The 18,779-nt window shown below is 43.5% G+C and overlaps 1 protein-coding gene across 2 annotated transcripts in view; it reads left to right on the top strand.

The window, feature by feature from the left end:
• The window catches only part of LOC146185200 (uncharacterized), a 48,998-nt gene extending 36,488 nt beyond the window's left edge, over positions 1 to 12,510 (top strand). For both annotated transcript variants that reach the window (XM_084606169.1, XM_084606170.1), the window contains exons 2-5: positions 5,081 to 5,174; positions 7,758 to 7,868; positions 9,981 to 10,100; positions 10,986 to 12,510. In XM_084606169.1, the coding sequence (XP_084462295.1) occupies positions 5,090 to 5,174; positions 7,758 to 7,868; positions 9,981 to 10,100; positions 10,986 to 11,098 (429 nt within the window). In that variant the 5' untranslated portion in view covers positions 5,081 to 5,089 and the 3' untranslated portion in view covers positions 11,099 to 12,510. The remainder of the gene's footprint in view (positions 1 to 5,080; positions 5,175 to 7,757; positions 7,869 to 9,980; positions 10,101 to 10,985) is intronic.
• The last annotated feature ends 6,269 nt before the right edge of the window (positions 12,511 to 18,779 follow it).

The raw sequence follows: 18,779 nt of genomic DNA, 5'->3' as shown, positions 1-18,779 counted from the left end.
GCACTTCGGATGATGTTGTAACGTCATGCGCTGCAGCAAGGGGCCAATTTCCACGACACAGAACGAACGACGTGCGACCAGGGAAGGCGATTTGGATAAAAAATATAGAAAAAAAGAAAGACGTTCAGCGTGCAGACACGAAATAGATAAAATATTCCCGGTTGCTTCGCGGTGGGAATGAGCCCGGGAAAGTGCCAACGGGCGTACGTTATTAAAGACAGGCGCTTCTTCGTCGCAGCTGCCGTGCAGTGGCCGTGTGTGTGCGACGTACACAGCAGCTGCTACCGACATCGTTCACAGGAGACGACTGAACGCAGAACAAGCTGTGACGTAATTATCCGCGCTCTTTTGGGGAAAAAAACGTCCAAAGTCCAAAGCGTCGACAAAGGTCTCCTTGAGCGCGCCTGCACGGTCATGTAAAAAGCATAGGGAACGATACTGCTTTCAAGGTGCTGCTCGTCTCTTGTCACTTATCCTGACGTTTGCCAAGTTTTTCCTTGTCGACACCTTCAGAAACACGCTCACCCGGGCTTTGGTAAAACGTCGTTAGCATTGAGCTAAGCTCCTTACTCTGCGTTACTCCCCTATACTCATGTTCGTAGGTACCTGATACCAAATTGTCTTCAGAGCTACAACGTGATGTAGGGGTCCCATAACGATATTCGCTCGTTACAATTATTGGTCCCTTTTAGCGTAGGTTCAGAGATGCATAATTTCAAAACCACGACAAGACGCAGGCCCTAATGATTTTCACTCAGCCATTGCAGTGGCTCTGGCTGTCCCGGTTTACAAAATACACATATTTGCTTAGCGTGCGTAGTAACAATCATGGCGCCGAATAGGCCGTGATGTACTTCTGAATCAGTTTTGTGTATATTGAACGCCGACTTTTGAAAACAGCAATGATTAACGGTGAGCCATTTTAAGACCGACATATGCACAGCAGTCTTGGTTAAATCGGTTAATGTCTTGGTTAAATCGGGGCTTACAGTTATCTACGGGGTCTTTCATACAATGTTGGAATTTAAGTATACACGCTGGTTAGTATATATGCGAATACAAAAAGGCATGAATTAAAATCTAAGCCCTGACGCGGTTAGGGTACTCGACTGCTGGAACCAAAAGCGCAGATTAAGCATCCGAGCGCATTAACCACGGAGGCACCCCCAGCGGCCGCTTTTCGATGGAGGCGAAACAAAAGCCGCCCGTATCTTTTGCGATGACAGCTCACCTTAAAGAATTTCAGGTGGTCGAAATTTCTGGAGCCCTTCTATATGGTGTCCCTCATAGCCTGAGTCTATTTGAGACGACCCTATATAAATCTAAAGCAGACCAAATGTAGAGATTAGTGATTGCAGCAAAGTGCATATAGCGAGCGCGAATCCGTAAGGGGAGCCCCCTGAATGGCGGAATTAACGCTGTCATGCCATAGCCCTAGAAACGGAGCTCAAGTGTTCCCAAGTTCGCGTGAAGCATGCTCGGTTCGTTGCGCCGAAAATCCATCACCGTATCATAGTTTGAGAGGGAGCTTTCAAGGATGAGTGAGAAAGCAGCCGGCACAAAATTCTGGTGGCGCCGGTGGCAGGAATGCGGCAGTCACCGGAACTCAATACCTGATATGTTGTTTCTAACACAGATGGTGTCTCTGCAAAGACGCGACGAAAAGCGCTAGGAGAAATGCTAGCCACCTTGTATGATGTGTATATGATATAAGCAGCGTTGGTTGATTGATTGGGGGGTTGATAGTGTGATTGAGTGACTCATTGATTAGTGAGTAATGACTGGTGATTGGTGAATAGTGAATAAAACCTGCATGGGACAGACGAATAATCTCGTGTGTGTGTGACGCTGAGTTTGAACACATGTGACGGAACCTGTGGCTGGTACAAGTGCGGCAACGTCACTTGACATTGTACCAGATGTGTGTAATGCTATGGGGATTTCGTTTGAGAATGTGCGTTCTCTTGACGGGGGTGCCCAGCAACCATGAATACCTTCTAAGACGGATGTCAAGAAGGTGGATAAGAACGCGCGGTATGGATGCTGAGGTACTAGCATTACAAGAAAGCCGTTGAATGCGCGCCTTTTCGCGTCTACTCATAATGCGAAGCTTAAGCGTCTTTCTAATTTCTTCTATTGATTCCGATGCATGTGTACGCACAATTCCTTAAATGTTGTCTCACCATCAAAGTTTACGCTGCGTGTGCTCTTCCAAATTACTTTGTCGCAACGGTGTCTCATGACCCAGATATGTGGTTAAGTTACAGGTGCATGCATCGTGCACGTGATCTTATACCAGTAAATATTTAAGATGATAATCGCAGCCGACTGCTATGGAGGTTGTTTCCCGCTCATCCTCATTCCGTAATCGTTGGCGATAGCATGTGACCGCTTGTGTTAACGCCAGGTTTTGAATTTCGCGAAGTGCAACTGCACAGTTGTGAATGACGCGGGAAGGGAGGAGAGCACGAAACGATAAAAGATGAACAGGTAGTGCTTCGCAGTCAAACATAGGGTGTTGTTACTGAGAAACATGATGCGCAGTTTCCTAGTTTACGCGGAAGCTGCCGAAAATGCTTGTGCGCGATATAATTATAGACCCTGTTCAGCGGACGTGCAGCTGCGGTGCCGACGCTGGCATTGGCATTGAGCAAAAAATCGTGAGCATGGCGATGACAGGCGGTAGTTGGTAGCTGACAGGGATGAGCACTAACTGGACGTATAAGGTTGCCTGATATTACGTCTGGCAGGAGCTACCAAGTCGGGACTCTCCTTGTGTATGGGAGGGGATAAATCAGCCTGCTACGACCGTTGCATTCATGTTGTTCCGATAGGCCACGTAGGCACGTCCATACGGCTTGGCTAGAGTGGGGCTTCGCATGAGTGCTGCTAGTCTTTATTTTTGCATCATACCCCTAAAGGCGCAGCTTAAGTGACGCCCATAGTTTTCATTGCTCAGACCAATGCACCGTTTTGGTCTACATGCTTAGCGCAAAAACATGACATTGAAATTAACTTGACTCTAGAAATTAAGTAAGAAAACGTGTGCGATATATTAACTACTCAGAAACACTCAGAAACCACATGTCGCAAGGGAAAGGTGAACATTCCTTTTAAACTCTCAGATAAAGTAACTTTGATTAGACCTGCCATTTTGGGGGGTATAGGAGCTACAGCAGCGCTCGCTAAACTAATATAGGAACCACGTCATTTTGGATAGAAACAGACCTATGGGAAATCAAGGAGTTGGGCTTGGCAGGCTAGTTTGTCGACCGTGGTAAGAAGCAAAACACACGTGCGACAGATAGAAAAGAAAAAAAAAAATGAAGGACGCGACAGAAGCTTCAGTTCCGGGTGCTCGTGATGGCTGAGCAGAGGCAAAAGGCTAGGCTCATTGACTTCAGTAAAAGAAAAAAGGAAGGAGAAGTCTGCTTTAGTACCGCCACTATCTATGACCGCAAAGCTCGCTTAGAATGGCTATCCAAATAAAAGATGCGGCATGCTCAGTGTCCGAAACTACGGTTAGAAAGCAGCTTCACTCAGTTAGACACACCACGCCGGTAGGCATGGCAACATTATCAGAGAAAATCAGAGCCAGAAGACAATGAAGCCTAGGGGCTCATATCGAACAGCGGAAAAATGCAAAATATGGACACGCACGTGTCCGCAATTTGTATTTTTTTCTCCTTTGTTTGGCAAAATCGACTGTAGGTATTGAGAATCATAAGGTATATTTTCGGTCTAACCTTCCCATATAGAGAAGTCGCGCACTATTCTTCCTGCATGGCACTGGCTCCCATATTATGCCTTAAAACTTATAATTTTCTCTCTTATAAAATGTCTTTTACTCAATTGAATTTCTCTCTTTACCCGGCATGGACTTGTGATCAATTTATGGTGGAAATATAAAGATAATTACATATTTAAGCTTCTCTTAACGTTATATGCTACCCATACGATATAAAAAAATAATCTATTAAATGTTCTCAACCTAGCTTGTACTCACCCGGTAGACGGAAACTTTGAGGTCAGTGAAAAGGTTTTAGACTAATTTCAGGACTACATGCCAAGATATAGAAAGGGCTACATTTAATGACAGGAAAGGGATCATATATAATGAACAGCTGTCTGGCATTGACATCCTAATAGAGTTTAAGAAGAAAGAAGAGTTTAAGCAGTTTATTCAGGCCAACCTCTTTGATTTTTTCTTTCAATAAATCCATTTATCTATTAAGAAGAAAAATATAAAACGACGTTCACATTATAGATGCCTGGTTAGGGTTAACATAGCTGATTTCAAGGGAAGGAAGTCGCAGTCTTACCGGCTGAGAGTCGTGCGGGGAGATAACATGAGGGAATTTTTACGGATGAAGAGGCCGTAGCAGGATCAGCAGTTGAACAGCTACAGATTTAGAGTTCCTTGGACTGCCAGAAGATCAAATCAGTCGCTATTGTCGACCATAAACCCTGACTGCTCATTGGAGGGTCAAATTCTAAAGTTAAAGCTCAGCTACTTTGGTCATCTGATGAGAAGAGAGGAGTCGCTGGAGAAAGATTTGATGTTGGGAAAGGTTGAGGGTCGCCGGAGAAGGGGTAGGCAGCGAACGCGATGGTTAGATGGCATCCTCGAGGCACTGAAGATGAAGTTATGTGATGTTAGGAAGATGGTGAAAGACCGGAAAGCGTGGCGCGACATGGTCCATAGGGTCACGGAGTCGGACACGACTGAACGACTGAACTGAACTGAACTTCGTCTAGAACCATATGCAATCCGGCTGACGTTGAACTCGGAGAGGTGGAAAGCTTAGTTGTGCCTTATGATAGTTTACGACCTAAATAGTGTACGCTAACATTAAAATGCTGCTATCACAACGACCTTAGTAGAGTGAGTTAATGTTGAAATGCTGCTACCACACCAGAACGATGTCCAAGTTTTAAGTGCAGTGTAAAAATGCTGCCTTGAAGCGCCATATCTGTAGTGATTTTCAAGTATGAGTGACTTTGGAGGTGCGTTAGTAATCACTGAAGCGCTACTCATTATAATGCACAACTTTGTCTGCGTGACGTCGATGGGTTTCAGGTGGAGCTGATGGCGGTGCTACTGAGGGCAGCCTGTGCGGGTCTGTCGGTATTACTATGTTCAGCTGTGCCCATGACACTGTCTCCTTCACAACGTAAGTGAGCTCGAAACTTCAAACGCCAGCGTGGCGTGGGCCTGTGAAAAGACAACAACAGACAAAACAAAAATAAATAACTAAAACATAAGATTTCATTATTAAAGAATAGAAGATTAAATATATGCGCATGCATGGATAACAGGCATGTAATGTATCTTATATAAGAATAACTAGTTATGAATCACACACAAAGAGCATAGGCTTTGTACACCTCTAATGCGATATAACGTGCTGTCTGTGGCAGAAATGATGATATTATTGCTTACGTAAATGCGCCATTCTTCCTTTACCCTCCTTTTTTTAAGGTTACCACAAAGTATGCCTTTTCGATGTTGCTGTTCTGAGCTGACGATTACCTAGAGAATTTAAAGTCAGAATAATTTAAATTTAAAGTTGAAGCTCATACATATGTGACTCATATGTTCGCATCAGATATTAATTTAAGACTATTAAACATATCAACAGCTTAGCGTAGGTGACAACAATATAATATAGTAGAAGGAGGAAGCTATTTTCGATCTATCAGATATTCTCTTTTGACTTCTTCTTCTGACGACACCTTTTTCGAGCTGCACGAAGTAACCATCATCCATATGTTTGAATACAGGCTGTTACAATCATATTACCCGTCTCCAGCAAGCTTTATAACCCTCAGTGCAATCCTAGTCTAGTGCTGCACTACAACTAGCATCGTCAGCCCAAGAGACACGAATACTTAGCTTATATATTAAATGGAAATACACTGCTCATTACTACTATTATTATACTCCAGTTTTGTATTAATTACTGGCCATAGTCTGTACAGTACAACTATTTGTGCAAATGCAACAAAAACGACAACAGCACAGCGCTGGTTCTACTAATGCAGTTTTTTTATATTTCTAACCACATTTTTATACTTTCGTTTATTTCCCTTGTTTTCCATTGCTAACGGAGACGGGTTTCGTCGGCTGACTCAATTAGTGTTGTTCCGATGTTGTTAGTATGTTTGTGTGGACTGTCATGTGGAGAATGAATTTTCCCGCTCTATTGTTGGGGTGTGCTTGCACAAACCGTGCACTGCTTGTAGCGGTGAAACTGAAAGGCGCCTAGCGGTTGTGTTCGAAGCCACGCTTTGGACAGTAGTTGCTATCGCCCTTTATCGCTATCATTTGTATGACTGGCGTTTGGGGATGACATTTTTTCGCCTTTTTTATCAGACCCCTGTCGATTTCTTTCACTGAAGCATGTACGTACGTTGCAAAAGCATGCTCTTGCGAAAGAGGATCGTGTTCATGAGAGCGCACTATGGAATCAGGCAGAACGCAATACAAATACGCGCGAAGGATTCCTTGCGCACGTGTAGATAATAGGGAGGTAAAACGTATCGCCGTGCTCAGCAATATTTGCTTCAGATTCTAATTGTTCGCCTTTGCAGAGGACAAATTGAGGATAGAGTGAAAAGAAATGGCCTCGCGCACACGATATTCGTATATGAATTCGCAGTACGTTTTTAGAGAGGTTTGTATCTGGATTGCCAGCGCCTTCCACGTGCGCGTGATTTTTCGCTTCGAGCCGATTTTTACCTCGAGCGATTTTCACCTAGGCTAGCACTTACTAACCTAAGCCTAATAATTCCCTTACTCACCTAAATGTGCGTGGTAGCGAAAGCCTGATGAATATGAATGATACGGCCACTCCCACAAATGCTTTGATATCTTAAAACTAAAATGTGACTTAATGAAGCGAAATGTTGTCATACTGTTTTCTTTGTATAGTTGGCCAGCTGAGTTGAAACAGTCAACATTTTGTCTCCGGTGAAGTATGGAAGAAGTTGATCCTCCATGAGAGGTTATCGTGGTGCATCGGTACAACAACGACAACAACAACAACAACAACAACAACAACAACAACAACAACAACAACAACAACAACAACAACAACAACAACAACAACAACAACAACAACAACAACAACAACAACAACAACAACAACAACAACAACAACAACAACAACAACATTCAGTTCAAGACGAGACAACACTAGCGTGTGTCTCATCTAAGGACACTGAAAAACTCCGCCTTCTTAGGTGCAGCCTTCATCTTGCATGTCACCTATTCATCTCTAATGAACTGCACTTATTAAATCTCATTGTATTCTTTTACAATGTCTCAAAGTGCACTGTATTTTCTTACTACGAATATTTCAGAGTCGTTATTTTTGACTATTTTAAAACAGTGCGTCTTGATATTTGTACACCATTGCAGGTTTTCGTCTTGGCTATGATGTACAGTTCTTTCCAATAGAGAAGGGCACAATCGTCTGCAGAAAGCGATAAATTTTTGGCGCACTGTAGTTAAAAATAAATTTTGAAACTCAGACGTCAAGATGAAAACTGCTAAAAACAAGAAAATGTATGCTCGCGACTCATAGTTCCTCGTCAAGCCGTCTGGGTGCCACATGAGCTCGGTAGACCTGTCACGCTTTCTGGTGAATAATGTTCAGCGTCATAAGTGTTCGTTTTTTATCTTTGCGTCAAAATATTTCACTGCGGAGTAATGAAGGTTGGTTGTTGCCTAATGCATGAATTGTGATTTGCAGCCCCTGAGATCGGTCGCCACCGAACATCGTACAATGAGAGCAGCCATCGCGAAAAGAGGCAGCTCTCCGAAGTTGTATACGCCATAAGCTCGGGAGCAAGACTGCTCATTGGTGCGTTGCGATTTTCTCAGAATGTGTGTCAAACGTTCATTACCGACAAGGAACTAAATTTGGGCTCAGAAGAAGCGACAAGTTTGAGTACTCATGCCATCTTTATGCGAGCCGACAACTTCTTCTTCTAGTGATTAACAATGCTTTGTAAGATAACTTTGTTTCTAGCTGTATGTGTATTTTGCGCGCTAGCGTATCCATGATGAAATATTTTTTCATCTATGTGTTCAAGCTCTGTTTTTGTGAAGATGATAGCTTTTGCTTTATGGGCTTCAAGAAACCTGTTTTACAAGGAAGATGCGATCAGACAAGCCCGGTTCATTAGTGACACTGTCTTCTCTTGTTAGGCGCTGGCTAGCGGTTTCCTTTGATGTCATTCAAGCCACTCTCAAAGGCAGCCTTAACCTTGTTACCTAAAGCCGTAGGGTGCACGAAAGTATGCAAATTTTAGGTTCACCAAAGGAAAATGCGTGCTTTGCAGCATACAGGAGCCACTTTAATTTTATTTGATCTAAAGATAGGCTTCGGACGGGTACCTTTTGGATGCTGCAAAGTTCCTACAAACTGCAGCATCTAAGTGTCCGAAACCACCGAAGTTCCATATTTGCGAAATTTAAAGCTTCCTCGGTGCTCATTTTTTCATAGCGAATTTCGCAGGAATCGCAACAGTAATGATCCTTTCTTTTTCGCTTATCTGTTCAGTTTACGAAACACCGCAACGCTTCTTGAAGACAGGCGGATCATGTACAGCGGAGCTAGAATGTTTCGCTCTTCCTGCGTAAGGTAGCCCGTAAGTCGGCAGTCATACACTGAGCCATAAAGCTTCTTGTGCAATAACCTTTTTTATAAATTATTTGTTTGCATCAGTAAGCCAGAGACGGCACCTGCAATGAATTGTCAGCTCTTATAGAGGCAGCGATCACCAAACCAGTCTTTTCCCATTTCGTGACCTTGAATCTCGCTAAAGGCTGCCTTATTGAAATTATTTGAAAAAAAAAAAAACAACAACAACAAAAACACAAAAACAGCTGTAAGAAATGTTCACTGCTCCGTCAATTTGCTTTTGTACAGCAATCAAATTTCTGCATACCGATATCCATATGAAAGCTTTTTGAGCCTGAATAAGAATGCGGTGAATGGTTAGAGGCAGGATTGCGGGAACGAAAATGAGTATCGAATATCTATGGGAGACTTCTTTGTAGAGCAGCCTAATTTAGCCTCGTTGATGGCGGTTTGTTAGCATCGCTGTTCGTTCGCCACGGTGAGGTCCAATTTAATGACAGTTTTGATTGCTGCTTGCATCACACCAGATGAAGTTTCAGGAGATCTGACCTGATAAACTAATTGTGTGGGACGTCAGAAAGACCACGTGTGCAGAGGCCACTGCCCAGAATTTTTTGGTCCTGCCGACTAGTTTCGCCTTACATGCTACTTACGCATTTTGTAGGCATGAAGCAAATCTCAGAGGTTTAAATATTGTACAAACGCTGATGCCTTTGAGACGCTTAATGTGTGCGTGGCACCCTATGTTACCTAATTAAACGAGGGGTGGTTGTAGAAACGCTGCTAGTGGCACGTAATCGTGTACCAGATTGCCAACTATAGCTAATTGGTAGAAGCGATCACTCCATTATGAGAGAGCTTTAAGCGCTTTTTCTGGCAGCCCCGGAAAGAAATGTGCATGTATAAACGTTTTGTTTGTACAGTGCAAATTGGTGCAAATTATCGAATTTTGTGAACATCTAAAAGGCATTTTCTCGGTAGCTACTTCAAAAAACTTCACAGATTTTGTCTTGTAGACGACATCAACTTGCATAAGCCACCAGGCTTTAGACTCAACTAATCGACTGCTATGTGAATACAGTTTCGTGCAGAGGTATTCCTGCCAAATCTAGGATTTGTTTTTTGGTAGTAACATCTACAAAGGTTTACAATACAGCTTTCACGAAAATACCACTTTAGGTATTTTCATGGTAGCTGCTGAGGGAGGGGAGGAAGCTTGCACTGTTAGTGTAAGTGTAAGCACTTACTATTGGTAATACCACCAATTAAACGGTTGACACCTGATTAATTTTCTCCCGACAACGTATTTCCTTTCTACACCGTGTCAAGGAGCCGGCGTTGGACTTTTGCAGTCTGTTGGAAGGCTGGGAAAAGAAGTCATAGGCGAGCCGGACGGAGGCCTTCTCGGCTTGCTCAGTTCGCTCTTCACGGGATTCAACGTCAGTTTGGGTGAGTAGGGCCTTGGGCGCAGTCTGCTTAATATTTTGCAGTCGATATGTATCCGCGATCTGCGCTTGGTGCAGCCTGACGGGGTTCGGGTGGTATAAAAAGATGCTGAGAAACCTGCCGGAAACTTTTACTTCGAACTTTTCGCGATGCCTCCTTTTGCGACAGACAAAAACCAAAAAACCAAAACGAGCATCTTTAAGCGGGTAAAGCTGCTTGGCAGGCTGTTGCATTTTGAGTTTAGCGAGAAAATTGAGGAAATGAGACAGGTTACAGGACGATTCTACCAGTCCTGCTCGCGCAACGCTTCTCCTTCAAAACAAAAAATATAGTTGCTGATTTTTGTCCCGATTTGCAAGTATTACTGCTTATTTCAATGCTTATTTCGTGTAAGGTCACATGCGCCGTAAGTGCTTAGTGCTAGTGATGAGTATGTATTCATAATCAGCAAATGGCGTCGACATCGCAGAAAGAGAGTCGCAGGCGAGCGGCGAAATTGGTCACTCAACACGACTTGTCAAAATGAAAGGGTGCGAAGGTCTCAATTTGGTCACTGTGCGGAAACTTTGTGAAGTGCATTACACCATTTTTTTCTGATTCCGTGCGGTGGATTTCTCGCGAATTTTGGCCGCTGTTACATATGAAAGCCAATTCGGCACTCACACTTTTTTATTAACGGAGCGGCGAAAGCCTAAAGAAATAATGGCTGGCTCAAGTTGTCCAGTGTATAAATGACAATGCTGATTCTACATTTTCGAGCCTAAATGGATATTTATCTAATAAGAAAATTTTTCGTGCGCATTTAAAGCCAGCCGAATGTGAGGCAAATTCGCCAACTGGTCGTTGCTAAACTACTTAATATTTCAACACATACGCTTTACTTTCCAGATCTGGTTAGGAGCGTGCTGTTGGCTGTTCTGGGAACGAAGGACATCCTACTGGGCACGCCTACCAAGGACGAGCTGACCGAAGCGAATCAGCCCCTAGGCAACCCCAACTAGCTCGCCCTGCGATGTTTGAATTCTGGCGGGACCGGCCTGTCGCACCCGATGTCGCGCACAGTGCCCAGTGCATTTGTCAGGGAAGACGAGATGGGGACAAATATCTGAATTGACTACGTTGAAAAGTTCGTGGTGCCGACAAACAATACATGCAACCCTGCCGCCCAGGCATGCAAAAATTGAGCTCATGAACGCTGCTATATGTATATATCACAAAACACCATTGCTCTTCTATTAATTAAAAGAAAACTACCGCCAGCATAGAGACGCTGCACAGGGAAGAAAACTCACACATTATAGGATGGAAATTTGGGCAAGTGGATATTGATTTATAACAGAAGTGAGCGCAAAAACAGGAAAACGCGGGTTATTGTAAGGATTTCGGGGCCGAAAATTGCCGAAAATCTGCTGAAAAAGAAACTCCGGAAAAAAAAAAGTGACGCAACAGAAAAATTAAAGGGAAATTAAGCTGGCGGTCATTCCTTGCATCCACTGTCTCTCGCACAATCGCACAAAATAATGAAGAAGGCAAACCTGCGCGTGGCGTTTTCAGCCCCAAAGAAACTGAGCATATTGGGTCAAACCAATCACTCAGAATTATTGAATTGATATGGGTCCCCGGTTCACTAGGGAATATAGCCCTGTTAACGAAGCGGCACACATCAAAGCTCGAGGATTCGTCGGCCGAGCAAGGGACGCGGTAGTTACTGAGAGTTTCTCGAAGGATTGCCTAGCATCATTTCACGACATTGCTAATCATTTTAGGCTTGAAAGGAGAATATTTTTCTCTCGAGACAAAGCTTTAGATAAGGACCAAGAGACCACCCGAAGGTGACTCCAGACGCCATACTTTATGACTCTTTACCTGTCACTGTAAAAAGTCTACCCCGGGGATTACGACCTTGAATGTACACTATGTGGTGCAAGAGCCACTTATGATCACATATTGTGCAGCTGTAAAGAGGATCCGCCCCCAGAATCTCTAATACAAGTTCCTACTCTCGAGCAATGCGAGGCCGTGTTGGTCAGCTTAGGCCTGGGAGTTCAAACCCTGGTCATTGAATGGGATACTCAGTTTCTTATCGGTTAGCATTGACAGGGTGCGTTTTCAAAGCCTCGTCGGCTGCAGCTGGAGCTTGCTTTGAAAGAACACCGAAGGTGCGAAGTTCTATCGCCAGCAGCGCTGTAGTGCGGACACCGAGACGGCAATAAGGTTCATGAATAACACTCTGTCCTAGCATTTAACGTCACGACAACATGGTGAACAGGCGATGCAAATGTAAGGAAGCGATGGGTGGCGGGAAGTTTTCACATATTTTAAGGCGGCAGCCTTTAAGCGCTCATACTCGCTTTAACCATCCGTTCGTTACATCCAAAGGCTAGCAGATGAAGAAGTCCCGGGAGGTGGTAGCTGGCAGTTGACATCGCCGAGCACTAACTGGACGTAGGGCTCCCTGACATCACGTTTGGCAGGAGCTGCCAACTCTGGCCTCTCCTTTCATACCGGAGGGTGATGTCAGAACCAATCTGCCAAGATCCTTGGATTCACGTTATCCCAAGGCCACGCAGGCACGTTCATACGGCTCGGTTAAAGCGGGGCTTTATATGTTGGCTGATAGCTTACGCTATCTTGCCATCATGAAGGTGGAAATGAAAACAGAGAGAGGGGAGGGCTTCGGACTACCACGCGATAGAGGCATTCGCCTCATCGCAGTTTAGTGATCCAAAGTGCCCCACAAATTCTTTTTATACCGCTTCGGTATCGATATCACAAGAGGGACAAAATTCGCGAAAATAAATACAAACGTAAAAAAAGAAGGCACCGAGAAATCTGTGCCGCGAACTACGTACCTAAAAAATTACTGACTGGCAATAGAAAATGATGGAAACGCCGACGACCGAACTCTAAATGAGAAAAACGTCGATAATCTCGAACAAAGTGCTAGGCTTTTTGAGTTGACCACATAGGTTGGTAGCTTAGGACGATGTGCGGCTGCAAAAATCTGTAACCACGGATGACACTTGCCGTCGCTGCATGCATACAGAGGGACGATAGAATATATTATTGTCCTGTGTAAAGCTCTTTCACGAGGTCACCATAAGAATCCCAGATGAACTAGGGTTTGAAACAGCCAGGTCACGCTGAAGGCTAAAAACAAATATTAGAGGCAAATGAGGGATTGGAGGAGCAGGGCAATATAGCTGTTTAGAGAGTGGGAAAAATCGACAGTCAAAGCGAAACAGTTTTGTATCATAGGATACAAAAGCTAAGTGACAATTATCGGCATACAAACATAAAGTGAATGCTGCTATTTATCGGTTCGTCCGTCTGCATGCTGAATATGTCTCAGTAAAGCTATGTGATTCTGATTAGCCTTCCTATAGCTTTTGGGCATCAAAGTGACTGCTTTCATAGGGTGTTTGTGTGTGTGTGTGTGTGTGTGTGTGTGTGTGTGTGTGTGTGTGTGTGTGTGTGTGTGTGTGTGTGTGCGTGCGCGCGCGCGCGCGCGTGTGTGTGTGTGTGTGTGTGTGTGTGTGTGTGTGTGTGTGTGTGTGTGTGTGTGTGTGTGTGTGTGTGTGTGTGTGTGTGTGTGTGTGTGTGTGTGTGTGTGTGTGTGTGTGTGTGTGTGTGTGTGTGTGTGTGTGTGTGTGTGTGTGTGTGTGTGTGTGTGTGTGTGTGTGTGAAAATGGTGCAGTTATAGTGGTAATTTGTTTGTTGTGTTTTGCTGATAGCCGAAGTGATAAACCACCAGCTATGAACCGGCAAAAGCGCCAATATTTCATTATTTCCTTTATTCGTTGCGTTGCCCCTCTCGCTATATAATACCCTTTATCCGTGATAAAGTCTGTACTTTTTTTTGCCTGGCTACGCTGTTTGATGCATCAACAGGGAGCGATTTGTTCACCACCTATCCCACACAAGATTGTGGTGGCCACTAAAAATGAAAAACTAGCGAAAAACATCTCGTGTCGAAATACTAATCTGACATCTTCAAATTTATGTACGATATCGTAGCGATTAAGCAATAAGGTATGTGAAACAACGCTTATTATAATAATTAAACAATAATTAGGATCTGAAAAAGACTGAGTTTAAACCGAGAACACGCCTAAAGAAAAATTCTCTGGAGAGAAATAGAGAGAGATATGATAAAATTCTTCTCATGTTTGCAAAACAATTAAGCGTCTAGATAGCTCTGGCGGGTCTGAATGTAATTGCGCACGCAAACAACTAACTTTCCTCGCTTACAGTTTGCACCGGGATAGAAAAGTTGAGAAACAAGTAATCCCCGAAGGAAATCTTTTTCGTCAGTCCCAACCGCAAGAGTGATTCGTCGCGTTTTACTTACAAACACGCTAACTAATGCCTTGCATCTGCTACGCCCGTCATTATACGGTTACTTCTCGTGACGCCTTCAAAGGAATATCGAAGCCCTTTTCAGCTTAGCTCCGCTCATTCAACACCGCCGAGATCGTTAGCTTCTCTGCCGTCGACAGACGGCAGCAAAGCCCAAGCCTGCCCCCATCGCCTGGGGGCAGTCGTTGTCACTGAAGAAGTAATCAATTTTGGCGCCTCGCGCCGGCTGTACTAGATGTCTTTCAGGGCAGGGGCTGCATAATAGCAGCGTGACGGAGCTTTCAAAGCCCTCGCAGTGAAGAAGGAGAAAGAGGAGCCTTTGATGTAAAATGAATGGATTTGCCGGGATCCCTGCGGCCGTTGCTTCTGAGTACAGAAGGTGTGTGGGGGCTGCGAACGCCTGAATCATTAGCGCTAGAAAAAAAGAAAAAGAGAGAAGCAGAGGTGTGAAAAACAGGGGAGACTACACTGAAGAAGGATGTGCCCGTGGCCGATGCATATTAAAACGTATTCATAGAGAATCAGCCTGAACCGGGTGGAAAGTAGGGTAACTAAATACGTGGAAACGGTAATGGCCACTTGTTCTAAAGCTAGCTGCTTTTGTGGAGAGTCGTTTAGATAACAGTCGCGGCCTTTATCTTTGAGCGTTTTCAACCTACGCAGGAACACCAGCTGCCCGCCAGTATTTTATTCCTCTGATTGACGGAGTAATAATACCCGAGGGTTCGTTTTAGCAGAAATAAATGAATGGAGATGACCATCTCCAGCTCGCTATGCCTAAAGATGTGTTTGTAGTTTGTTTTGTCTGAAAGACAGCAGGCAGAAAACGACAGGGGAATGAAGGCGACACACACAACGTCTATTTTTAAGATAAAATTTATTACATGACTGCCAAACTACCGAGGCTGTATACCAATCATACAGCTGCAAGTCTTCCATTACTGTTAAAATCAAACGCTTGTAGATGCTTTCGTCTTGCTGGTTCTGTTTTCTACAGCTTCAGCTGTTACAGAGGTACTCCGGACAAATTTTTCGAAACATTTTTTGACCTGAAAGCTAGTGACACTATTCTTACGACGAAATTGGTGTTGAAAGAGGGCACGCGAGTAAGTACTGCTGACTAGAAGGCATACTGACCTGCGTAATCAGGGGTCCATATGGTTTCTCAACTACAGCAAAATGAAATTATTTCATAAAGGTTCTGGTTAAACTTTAAATATTCTTGGAAATACAGTCACTTATTCGAAGCATTGCACGTGTTCCTGTTTAGCGACATAGTTTAAGAGTGATGCTGGCCAAGCAATAACAGTGGATTGGTGGCTGCACGGTTCTGGGTCGCACAACGGCTAAACCAAACGAATACAGCTCAGCATTCATTTCATTGAAATGTGGCTGCGAGATTAAGGGGATGATCGCTGCCTACTTAGAAGCCCTGTATTGACTCCTGCTTAGCGCTCGGCTAAAATGACCTAATAATAAGGCTCTAGCGGTCATTCTGCCTCCTTAGAGGAAGTAACATCCGAGAAGGTATTATGTACCCATTCCTTCCGTTTTGATTTGATTTAACAAAGACGTCAGTCATCTCGAAAGCAGCAGGAAGCAGGAAGTTAGATGCCATATAGATGTACCATAGCCTCCTTTATATGGATGTACTTATCGAGTGGAAATGCAGAGATGTCGGCCGGAAAGTTGAAGATCCGGTCTGCTGCTCTGCACTGGCAAAGGGGAGAAGAAAGAGGAACGTGATAGACGACGATTTGTTGAGAAGGGGTAGGAAACAAATACAAGGGCACAGTAACTTGTCTTACAACGGGGAGTGCAGTCTTGTGTCGATTAAGAAACGGAAAAGAGCCGGCACTACCTGTAGAGCCTGCCATATATCTGGTCATGCATGCAGTAGGAAAGTCTCTGCGAGAGGCCTGCTGTCCAAACGCCTCAAGAAAGCGGCTAGCATTATACTTTCGTATGCATACACTGGGCACACCACCTTTATATCCTCAACAAGTCTCCGTAATGCCACAAGTGGAACATCCCGGTGAGTCCGCCTGTCCAATCAAATACAAGTATTTGCTCGTGAAAAACACGTTTAGACGACGTTTATCAACATGTGCAGAGGAAGTGAACATGTTGATAAAGAAGATAAAGAATACTGCTGGACCAGGGGTGGATGAAATTATGCCTATCCCGGTTTAAATACATTGGACCCGAAATCAGTGATGTGTTGGCTTATATTATTAACCTAGTGCTTTAAACTGCAACATTCCCCGCTGAACTAAAACTTGCACGCATAACGCCGGTGTACAAAGGCGGAGGCGCCGAAGATATTGCAAACTATAGACCAATTTTAGTCTTGACAGTATTTTCAAAGATCTTCGAGGACGTCATTTATGTCAGGCTGGAGAAATGTTTTATGAATACCAACATAGTAGCAGCGTGTCAGTACGGATTTCAAAAAAAAAAAAAAATCGACACAGCAAGCCTTGTTACTTATTAAAGATAAAATAATTGCGAACGTTGAAGAGAGAAAATATACATCAGGTTTGTTTCTGGACCTACGGAAGGCATTCGACTCGATTGATCACGCGATTTTATTGAATAAGTTAGAAAGGTACGGACTACGAGGAAAGGCTAATGAATTTTTGATAAGCTACCTGTCTCGCAGACAACATGTTCGAATGCAAGCGATTTCCTCTGACACTCTAATGATGCAGCAAGGTGCCCCACAAGGGTCGAAGTTAAGTCCACTGCTTTTCGTCATTTATGTAAATGATATAATAAACATCCCAGCATCCCCAGAACTCATCATGTACACAGACGACACCAATTTATTCTTTTCCTCACACAATATTGCTCAACTTCAGAATGATGCAAACGCCTATTTAAAATCATTGTCAGTATAGCTGAAAGCGAACAGACTGCAGCTAAATGTGGGAAAGACGAAATATATTGTTTTCTGCCCAATTAATAAACCAACAGGCTCCGAGATGCACCTCATGCACAATAATGACCCTATAAGTCAAGTAAGGGAACAACAGTTCTTAGGGGTATGGTTCAATGAACACCTGAATTGGAACACTCATGTTAACTACCTTACGGCGGAGCTGTCAAAAACTGTGGGGGTTTTCTATAGAATAATGCATATACTACCACTGTGGTTAAAGAAGGAGCTCTATTACGCCCTTTTTTACAGTAAACTTATGCTGCTTTAGTATGGGGCACAACGAAAAATAATAATGACAGGAAACTGGTCCTCTTACAGAAGAATGTTCTCCGAATTTTGTCAAATTTTCATGGTCATAATGTGAGCTTGCGAACAGCTCCACTTTTCAGTCGGTACTACATCCTAAGAGCGGATCAAGTATATTATTTGAAATTGCTGCGTTCCTTACAAGACAACAGGATAATGGAAAAAATAAAACACTTCACTCTAAGCCACTGCCTCAGGCCAAAAGCAATATGTACGCCCAGGGTACGAGCCAATTACGGAAAACAAACATTTCATTTCCAAGCAATACAAATAATGAATCAAGTGGAAGAATTAGTAGATTTCAACTGCTCAAAACGCACATTTAAAAACCAGATCAAGAAAACGTTAATACGGCAAAATCTGTTTCGGAACTGAATAACTGCTTTTCACAATTTCTTATGTGATCCATCTTATGTGCGCTTTCAGGCAATGCAGACCGTGGCTTTCAGAGTACAATCCGTATATCTTGTTGTCTTTAGCACTTATTTTTCTTAGTGTGTACAGCCATCTCAGTAGGTTGTTTTTCATAAGGTATAGGAACTGCTCATGTGGATTCATATCAGTTTTATTTTCCTAAATTGTTCCATGTAGATGAAAATGTTTTGTGCGAAATGTATGATTTTGGGATGAAAATTTTTCTTGTGGAATTAGTATATGGTAGAAGCAATTGTAACCATTTTTCACTGTCGGTATTATGTGTGTTTTTATCCTAACAGTTTGTGAAATTGCAAACTGTTACTGATACATGTCTTTAATTTTTAATGCCAGAATCTGTGTGGGGCGCAGGGACCTCTGTCAGGCTTTCGCATAGCCTTTAGTCCCTGCCTTCTCTCGCTTGTACGGGGAATCAATAAACCAATTCCAATTCCAACGCTTGAATGATGGTGCGGAATTCCACGCGAAACTGAAAATGACAGTGTACTGTTTCATTTTCTGCGATGGGTGTTTCGGGCGTCTGCCTGGGACGAGTAAGGCACCGTAGAACTCCCCATGCAGGTTAAAATATGACACGTGGTATCTAATCTAAAAAAAAAAAAAAGCACATCTGTTTGGAGTTTGATTGGTTGTCTTGTGGG

The sequence above is a fragment of the Amblyomma maculatum genome, chromosome 6 (genome assembly GCF_055883805.1).
Source record: "Amblyomma maculatum isolate TAMU_Amacu chromosome 6, ASM5588380v1, whole genome shotgun sequence".
Taxonomy (NCBI): domain Eukaryota; kingdom Metazoa; phylum Arthropoda; class Arachnida; order Ixodida; family Ixodidae; genus Amblyomma; species Amblyomma maculatum.
The sequence above is the reverse complement of the archived record's forward strand: the minus strand, read 5'-3'. Positions and strand labels throughout refer to the sequence as shown.